At 41.8% G+C, this 9,451-nt stretch overlaps 1 protein-coding gene across 1 annotated transcript in view; it reads right to left on the bottom strand.

The window, feature by feature from the left end:
* Positions 1-2,600: 2,600 nt before the first annotated feature.
* zgc:86839 (uncharacterized protein LOC415200 homolog) overlaps positions 2,601-9,451 on the bottom strand; it is a 23,249-nt gene continuing 16,398 nt past the window's right edge. The window contains exons 2-3 of the mRNA XM_037545825.1: positions 6,418-6,545; positions 2,601-3,747 (exon numbers count right to left, since the gene is read on the bottom strand). Coding sequence (XP_037401722.1) covers positions 3,704-3,747; positions 6,418-6,545 — 172 coding nt within the window. The 3' untranslated portion in view covers positions 2,601-3,703. The remainder of the gene's footprint in view (positions 3,748-6,417; positions 6,546-9,451) is intronic.

Raw genomic sequence — 9,451 nt, 5'->3', positions numbered from 1 at the left:
TTTTTGGGAATAAAGATTTTATTTAAATCTTCCTGTCATTTTTTATCCTGTTATGTCTATTAACTGTGCTCCGTTGTCTTCTCTTCTACAGTGTTTATGGTTTTAATGAACTTATTACACAGTGGACAGCGGTGATGATGGGAACTGGGGCTCACAATGAATACAAGATAAACATAGCCTTTATATTTACTACAAAACAACCCGCGAACCTACCCAGTTTTATATAGAACACTGATGACGGTAAAACAGTGGTTAAATCTCAAAAAATAAACATTTCTTTAGAGACTAGTTTGCCTTCCATGCATATAAAATTAAACTCTTTTAGGCCAGAATCTCAAAACTATCCTAACAATATCTCAGGGATTCATAATCATTTCACATAACATCGTGTGAGGAAGCCTCTTCCCAAGTCCCTGATGAGCTGGATTGATGTATTAGAGTTGCGTTAAGGGTGAAGCTACTTTTTTTGGATGTAGGCTACAACTAAACTCTGCAGGAAGGCAGCTCTCCAGGTTCAGGGTTGGAGACAGCGGCTTTAGAGCTTCAGACTGGGGCCGGATTCATGAGTGCCTTAAGAAATTTTCCCATGTGTATTTTTCTGAAGAAAAAAAGTTACAGCAGTTATAATTTCTTAATCTTATCTTCTGCTCTTGAATATTTTCTTCATATTAATTCTAAGAACAAGCGATATTCTTGAAAATGTTTTCTTAACATGGCGAGTCTCAACACTCGTCTCAGGCTGTGAGTTGACAAGGTCAGCTGCCTCTGCTGCTGCTGCCTGTCATCATCCATCACCCCACAATTATCATATTTTCCAATGAGGATTTTTTTCCTGATGGCTGTTCCTTCCAGCATCACCTCTAATTCTTGTTTGCTATTTTTTTAAATGCTTAGTTTGATGTTTTTCCCTCCATTTTGCTCCTCTAACAAAATAAAATAACAAATAACAGTGAATACAAATTCTAACTGTATCTCATGTCATTTATAGTACATTGTAAAATGCAACATAGCTGAAAAAGACAAATCTGGACAGTAACGATATGTCGGCCTGGCAGTTATTAGGCTGATTACCAGCTAAACCAGCATATGTTGTGTTTCGGATGCTGGTATGCTGGTCAACCATCATGACTATGCTGGGTGACCAGCTAAACCAGCACCAGACCAGCATTAACTGGTACAACCCAGCTTAAACCAGCACTAAATTCATGCTGGTCGGCTGCTTTTGAGGGTAATTGAAACTTTTTTTTCTATTATTTGTGACTAAAAGACGAGTTCTCATCATCTAACATGACCGAGTAGCTCCAGTGTTGGCTTGTCCTGTCGCTAAACCCGTCGTCTTACAGGAGAACCTGCTGCTTTAACATCTAGTGACTAAACTATTTCCCTGGTTTGATTAACGTCTTGGTCTCGAGAATCAATTTCAGTTCACTTTAAATTCACTTCATCAGTTCACAAGCACAAATGACTTCACTGAACATCTCAAACGTGCTCCTCTGTATGCTTCTAAATTACATAGCCAACACAAGGAAAAGATTTTCTTAATGTTTTCTTAGAATTTTATCTTAAGAGAACAGCTAAGAAATTCAAATTAGTCTTAAAAACCTCAAGAAAGCTTTTGTGAATCCAGGCCCTGGTTCCCATCGCCACCACTGTGAACAATCCTGACTTCTGTAATGCTCATTTTGCTGGACTTCCTCAAAGCTCAGTATTAAAGCTCCAACTTACTCAAGATACTGCTTACTGGGGGAAAAAGAGCACATCACTCCAGTTCTAGATCGCTCTGCAAGATCACAGTCAAAGTCACCACAGATGTTCGCGCTCTACTCGTTTCCAAAGCTTTGAATTGTTTTGCCATGAATACGTTTCTGGCCTGAACACTATAATAAACCAAAAAAAAGAACCCACAGGTCATCAGCCACTAGTATTTTAATCACAGCCAAAACAGACGAGAGTGCTTTCAGCTCCTCGTTTCTACACTCACTATCCACTTTATCAGCTCCACTGAAGAACAGGGTAACAGAGTATCAGAGAAACAGATGGACTACAGTCTGTAACTGTAGAACTACAAAGACCAGCTATACAGTAAGTGCAGCTGATAAGATGGACAATGAGCGTAGAAACAAGGCGGTGGTCAGAATGTTATGCCTGACCGGTGTAAGACCTTTCGTGTTATTCATGCCTTTAGTTAGGCAATATGTTCATCCAGCTTGTCTCCAATTAGATTTAAAAATGCCTTTAAATTGAGAACAATTACTTCATCTAATTCAGATTTACAAGGACAATCCAGGTTAATGAACACTTCTCTAACTGTGACTGTTTATCCATCTAATCTAACCAACAGCTCATTAAATGGTCCAGAGTTTAAATGGTCCCCACATGGTCCAGAGTTTAAATGCTCCACACATCCCTCATTAGACCTTTCCAGATTTCTGCATGTTAAGTAGCAGAATTAAAATATCCATTGATGAAATTTAAAACTCAGCCCAGTCTTCCCAGCTCACCTCAGGCCGGGTAAAGTTAAAAGTACAACAGCGCCCTCTAGTGCTAAAATATTAGACTGCATCACTAATTACTGCAGGGAGTAAATTTCCATACAAATGTTCAATATGAAAAAGGTGTTTATTAAATTGTACACAAGCTGGACTGATAACATGAAAATGATTTGGTATTTTGAATTTGGTCATTTCCAGAATACAGCCACAATTCAGTTCCTTACAGAGTAAACATTATTTTAAAATGAATACCATTTCTGCACCACAAGGTACGTCCATGTCAAAACACTGGTCCTTAATTTGGTGATCATGCATGATTATCTTTTTGTACACAAGCCTTTCCCAAACATTCCCAATTTTTTAAACCAAAACACACAGCAGTACCCGTGGCAGTCCTCAGGGGTGCTCATGGGCTCCCTTGCAACCTTTTATATTTTCCCCCCCATAAATGTTAAAACATACTATACTCTAGTTATGTGGTTTTAGGTTCCACCAGTGGTCTCTCCTGCATTGAAGTGCATTTCTTAATCCAATTCACCTGACTGAACTTCAAAAGGGGCTTAATGTTTCACAGATGAGTTCAATCAGGTGTAAAAGCACTATAAAGCAGATATTCTCCAACATTGAGAAGATACAGGATTGAACTGCACTGCAACACCTAATTCAACTCACTAGATACATCAAGTCCAATCTGAATCAGGCAAAAACATGTGCAGGTGCTCTCCTGAGCTGGATTTAGACATTTACTCTAAAGGTGTCTTTGGGTGCCTTCCCAGAAGCATCATTCCCAGCTTGGCCAATGTGCACCCCATCCAGACAAGTCAGTGCTTGAATTGCAGGTCATTAATTTACAAAGTTTTTATTATTTAAAAAAAAAAAAAAAAAAAAGACAACAAAACAGATTTTTTTTAAAGATCAATGCTAAAGATGCAGCAAAAAAAAAACAAACATACTTAACACTCCTGATGATTTTAAGTAGTCATAATTAGGCACTTTGGTCAGAGAGTAGACATGATTTGCTCGTTTAAAAGCCCCTTTTTAAGTTCCACGCCGAAACACGATGCATTGTCTTCATTTTCTGACTGAGCGCAGTCGCTGAGAAAAATCCAGCTCATGCACAGGAAGTCGTAAACTTAGTAAAGGTTGAAAGTATTCACTGAATACCAGAATAATCCACGGGAAGGTTCCAGAAGATCTGAGAGCCACAGACATCATTGTTTTGGAAGAGGCCTTCTAAACAACAGGATGTGAGGCTCTGGAAGACAGAAAGTAAAGACGTACTTTAAGATCGGGAACAAACAAATACATGGCACACAAATCACACCGATTACCGACAAAGGTTTCTTTTAATCCAGCTACAGAGCAGCTTAACATCTAACAGCAGCAACAATCATGTTTAAAAGCAGGGATGCATCAATATGGAAACTGTGGGCCAACTCCGATAACCAATATTTGTCAGGTACATACATACAGTCAAAGGTATGTGGACACCTAACCACATATTCACACATTGAATACACTATGATCAAGACTGAGGTGTTTATATGCACACTCAAACAATCGGGCTGAAAATCTTCATTTACATGTGCGCTACGAGTAATCCGATCGAAAATGACATGCATGCGTGGGGGACCACTTAGAGTAAACAATACCATGACGAACATCGCGAGTCCAGTCAGTGAGATGTGTTTCCAGTAGGCCCGCTTGGGTCTTTAATTACTTCAAAATGACGTCAGACTCAGGAAAACGTCCTTCACATGTCCTTATTAAAGAAGGCCGAGAGGAAGACGTCGTGTTCTGAGACGCACAAGTTGGACGTCCGTCCCACCACGATCTAAAGATCAGAGCATAAACTTCGTCTCCTCTGCAAACCAGTTTCTGCTTCGACGTGTTGAACGGTATAAACAGTATAAACAGTTGCCAGAGCTGTTCTCGGCTTCCGCTATGATGCGACACACATGCGCATAACGTACTTACACGTTCCGATAGGGAATGTAATCGGATACAGGTGTTTAGGCGGATATTATTTTTCTATTTAACGGATTATGATTATCCACCTTGTTCAATCAGACAGAAATCGTATTCCGAATAGCCTCAATGTGACTAGTTTATTCCGATTGAGGTGTTCAGTGTTCACATGGATGTATTCTATTCCAATTGAGCCATTAGTCAAATTATTAGCAGGTTATTAGGCAGCATGAAAACGTGGCTAAGTCCCTGAGCTGTTCAGTACAACCCATTCAACCTAAACATACTGCATATCTAGAGTAAAATTAAAGAGAGAAAAAAAAAAGTCAAATTTCTAACAATCATTTTTATCAAATCTGCAGGTCCCAAAATCACTTCATATCTCTTATTTGAAAGCACAGTTTAAAAGAAAGGACCACACTGTATGTATAATGGCCCAGCCTCCCAAGTAAAGTTCAGGTTTACCACTATTTCAAAATTAACATTAGACGATCAATCGATAAGTAAGCAAGTCCCATGTAGGCTCACTGGTTGTTCTGGTGAATATAGTAAATTAAATGTGATCATGGTGACCCCTGGTTCCCATCACCAGCACTGTAAAGAAAACTAAATCTGTAAGTTTATCTACAATGAACCATTTCACACCAAACACCTCTGAATGACATTTTCATTCCAACTGTTTAAAACTCGCAGAACTTCATAAAAAACAAATTCATCTGAAAAATCATTCCCCTTTAAGATAATTTGTCTTCATGCTAAGATGCTACTGTGGTCAGCTATATGTTTCAGCATGGCTATGTAGCACACTCTCAAAAATGGCTATACAGTAAGAAATCAAGTGGTTCATTATTCCAGTTCAGACATCACTTCTGTGGTGCTTTTCCTGCTGGTGGGTCAGATCAGCTCCTTTAGGTCATCAAAACAAAACTAAGGCTCATACTATAAAAACTTTATCCGGGATGCCCAAACCGTTTGTATTAGGGGGCCAGAGTGTAACATTTGTGGCAGGGCAGGTAAACAGCAAGGTAGCAACTTGTTAGCTTTGTTTTTGTTTTTCACTTTCCATTTTATCAGCTCCACTTACTGTATAGCTGCACTTTGTAGTTCTACAGTTACAGACTGTAGTCCATCTGTTTCTCTGATACTCTGTTACCCCCTTTTACCCTGTTCTTCAGTGGTCAGGACCCCCATGGACCCTCACAGAGCAGGTACTGTTTGGGTGGTGGTTCATTCTCAGCACTGCAGTAACACTGATGTGGTGGTGGTGTGTTAGTGTGTGTTGTGCTGGTCTGAGTGGATCAGACACAGCAGTGCTGCTGGAGTTTTAAACACCTCAGTGTCACCAACCAAAAGCGTCCTGTGGGCAGCGTCCTGTGGGCAGCGTCCTGTGGGCAGCGTCCTGTGGGCAGCGTCCTGTGGGCACTGATGAAGGACCAGAGGAGGACCAACACAAACTGTGCAGCAGCAGATGAGCTGTCGTCTCTGACTTTACATCTACAGTGTGGATTGACAAGGTAGGAGTGTCTAAAAGAGTGGACAGTGAGTGGACACAGTGTTTAAAAACTACAGCAGCACTGCTGAGTCTGATCCACTCGTACCAGCACAACACACCACCACCATGCCAGTGTCACTGCAGCGCTGAAAATGATCCACCATGGGTCCAGGGGGGTCCTGATCACTGAAGAACAGGGTATCAGTGTCAGAGAAACAGATGGACTACAGTCTGTAACTGTAGAACTACAAAGTGCAGCTATACAGTAAGTGGAGCTGATAAAATGGACTATGAGTGTAGGAACGAGGATCGGTGAATGTGGATAAGCTGTATTCTTTAAAATGCTGCAAAGATTTCTTCACATGCAAGGCACACAACCATGACAGCCGTCTAGTGGGCCGAAACAAACTTCCTTGTAAACCAACTTCGGCCCATATTTCCTGCTTCATCATGTCGGATACTGACCAGGTTCGTGAATCATATAATGCACCCATCCAAGAGACTGCTGCACTCCCAGCCTTCTCCACTCGTCCTCAGACATCAGGTGAGACTTGGGCACTTGCTTGGCCAGCTCTCGCGGCAAAACAACATGCCTGGCAAGCAAACAGAAGGGCATAAAGATTAGGGAAAGTAGCAGATGCATCTACAGGCTCAATGAAGACCAAAGACAAAACAATGCCTTCACGAATTAAAGAGTAGCCCATACATCTGAATCACCAAATTACATCAGACAGAAGATTAGTCCAAGTATCAGGACTTGGAAGGAATAATCCATCCAAAAGTCGAACTCACACACTTCCCTCCTTCCCCAGATGTATTCGATCAGCCAGAACATGCTTGCTGTATAAAGTTTGCTGACGTTTTGCACCGTGACTGGGAAGAGCAATGGAAGTCAAATGAAACCCAAACTTTTTCAGAGTTATTGAGTTACAGATATTGCTGTATGATTAGGTTTCTGCCCTGGGTGAATCCAAACCAAGCCAAACTTTAACCATAAACATCTCTCCATGTTATTTTCCAACAGCAAACCTACAAAAAACAGTGTATTAAGCCATCTCAGAAACAGCACCCAAGTTCTTACATGCCAATTTTGTTGACTAGCACACATGTTAAGGCCATAAGGACATTCTAATGCTTAAAATACAAAATGTCATGTAAAAAAAATTCATTTGCTTTCAATCTATAATATCAATGAAACATAAGGGAAATAAAGGAAGGTGAAGTGAACTTTTCTTCCCATGATCTTCAGGATTTCAGACGAAGCAAATTCCTGTTGAACATGTTGCGCTTCAGATTATTCAGCGACTGAATGAATGCTGTGAAAACGTACACTACCGGTCAAAAGTTTTAGAACACCCCAAATTTTCCATTTTTTTATTGGAAACTATTCAGTTTAATGTCTCATTGCACCCTGAAATGAAAGCATAGTACAAACAAGCAACTGGAGTTCAAAAAGAAATCATGGAATCAATTTATAGACCAGAATGTATTCTAAACTTTTGACTCAAAGTAGCCACCTTTGGCAGATATAACAGCTGAGCACACTCGTGGCATTCATTCTACAACAGAAATCAAACGTTCTTCAGAAGGTTCTTCCCAAATCTGTTGCAGAAGTTCCCATAAATAAATTCCACTCTTCTGTCCAGTTCGTGTCACTCCATGTTTTCAAGCTTACCATCTCGTTCCCTTTTCCTGAGGTAGTTCTGGCATAGCTTGGACTTACACTCACAAGCCACTTTAGGTACAATAATAAACGGTACAATTTAATAATAATAATAAAAGCTACAATTTGCTAGTAAAAGGTTGGACCTCCTTTTGCCTTCAGAACTGCTTTAATTCTTCATGGCAGACTTTCAACAAGGTGTTGGAAATGTTCCTCAGAGATTCTGGTTGGTTATTTGAGTTCCTGTTGCCTTTCTATCATCTGGAACCAGTCTGCCCATTCTTCTCTGACCTCACACATCAACAAGGCATTTTCATCCACACAACTGACCGCTCACTGGATATTTCCTCTTTTTCGGACCGTTCTCTGTAAACCCTAGAGATGGTTGTGCGTGAAAATCCCAGCAGATCAGCAGTTTCTGAAATACTCAGACCAGCCCGTCTGGCACCAACAACCACGCCACGTTCAAAGTCCCTTAAATCCCCTTTCTTCCCCGTTCTGATGCTCGGTCTGCACTTCAGCAGGTTGTCTTGACCACCTCTACATGCCTAAATGCATTGAGTTGCGGCCGTGTGACTGGCTGATCAGCTATTTGTGTTAACAAGTAATTGAACACTGGTGAGGGGGTTTGGGTCATCCTGTTGCAGGATGAACCCCTGACCAACTAGACTCATACCAGAGGGTACTGCATGGCTCTGCAGAATGCTGTGGTAGCCGTTTTGGTTCAGGGTGCCTCTCACTCTGTAAACGTCACAGACGCTGCATCCAGCCAAACAGCCCCAGACCATCACACGTCTTCCCCAATGCTTGACAGCTGATGTCACACTGTGGAACCATCCTTTCACCCCCTCGATGGCGTACGAAGATCCTGCATGATGAACCGAAGATTTCAAATTTTGACTCATCGGTCCACGATACCTTCTTCCAGTCTTCAGTGGTCCAGCGGCGGTGTTTCATTTCAAGTTATTCACTGTAGCAGAACGACTTTAACTGCAATAAATAACTGGAAAAATTGGGGTGTCCTAAAACTTTTGACCAGTAGTGTATATATGCAGAACCTATAAATGGCAAACAACTGACAAATGATGCTTTGAGCAGGAGTTGTTCAATGTATTCCCTCATTATTGAAGAATAAGGCTTTTACAGGATGTTTATGGTTACAGGTGAAGTGAAGGTAAAGTGCAGTGTGGTGGGCTGGGACTGTCTGTCTAAATGCTGTAAGGTTTAATAACGTTTAAGACGTTCTCCCTCCCTCTGTGTCTGTCTGTCTGTGTCTCTCTCTGTCCGTCTGTCTGTCTCTCTATCTGTCTCTCTTTCTCTGTCTGTCTGTGTGTCTGTCTGTCTCTGTGTCTCTCTCTCTCTCTGTGTCTGTCTCTCTGTCTGCCTCTCCGTCTGTCCGTCTCTCTCTCTCTCTCTGTCTCTCTGTCCGTCCGTCTGTCTGTCCATCTCTCTCTCTCTGTCTGTCCGTCTCTCTCTCTCTGTCTGTCCGTCTCTCTCTCTCTGTCCGTCCGTCCGTCTCTCTCTCTCTCTCTGTCCGTCTCTCTCTCTCTCTCTGTCCGTCTCTCTCTCTCTCTGTCCGTCTGTGTCTCTCTCTCTCTCTCTGTCCGTCTGTGTCTCTCTCTCTCTCTCTGTCTGTATGTCTGTCTGTCTGTCCGTCTCTCTCTCTCTCTCTGTCTGTCCGTCTGTCTCTCTCTCTCTCTCTCTCTCTCTCTGTCTGTCTGTCTGTCTCTCTCTCTGTCCGTCTCTCTCTCTCTCTGTCCGTCCGTCTCTCTCTCTCTGTCCGTCCGTCCAGCCGTCTCTCTCTCTCTCTCTGTCCGTCTGCCTCTGTCTCACTCT

Source organism: Pygocentrus nattereri, chromosome 16 (assembly GCF_015220715.1).
Source record: "Pygocentrus nattereri isolate fPygNat1 chromosome 16, fPygNat1.pri, whole genome shotgun sequence".
Taxonomy (NCBI): Eukaryota; Metazoa; Chordata; class Actinopteri; order Characiformes; family Serrasalmidae; genus Pygocentrus; species Pygocentrus nattereri.
The sequence above is the reverse complement of the archived record's forward strand: the minus strand, read 5'-3'. Positions and strand labels throughout refer to the sequence as shown.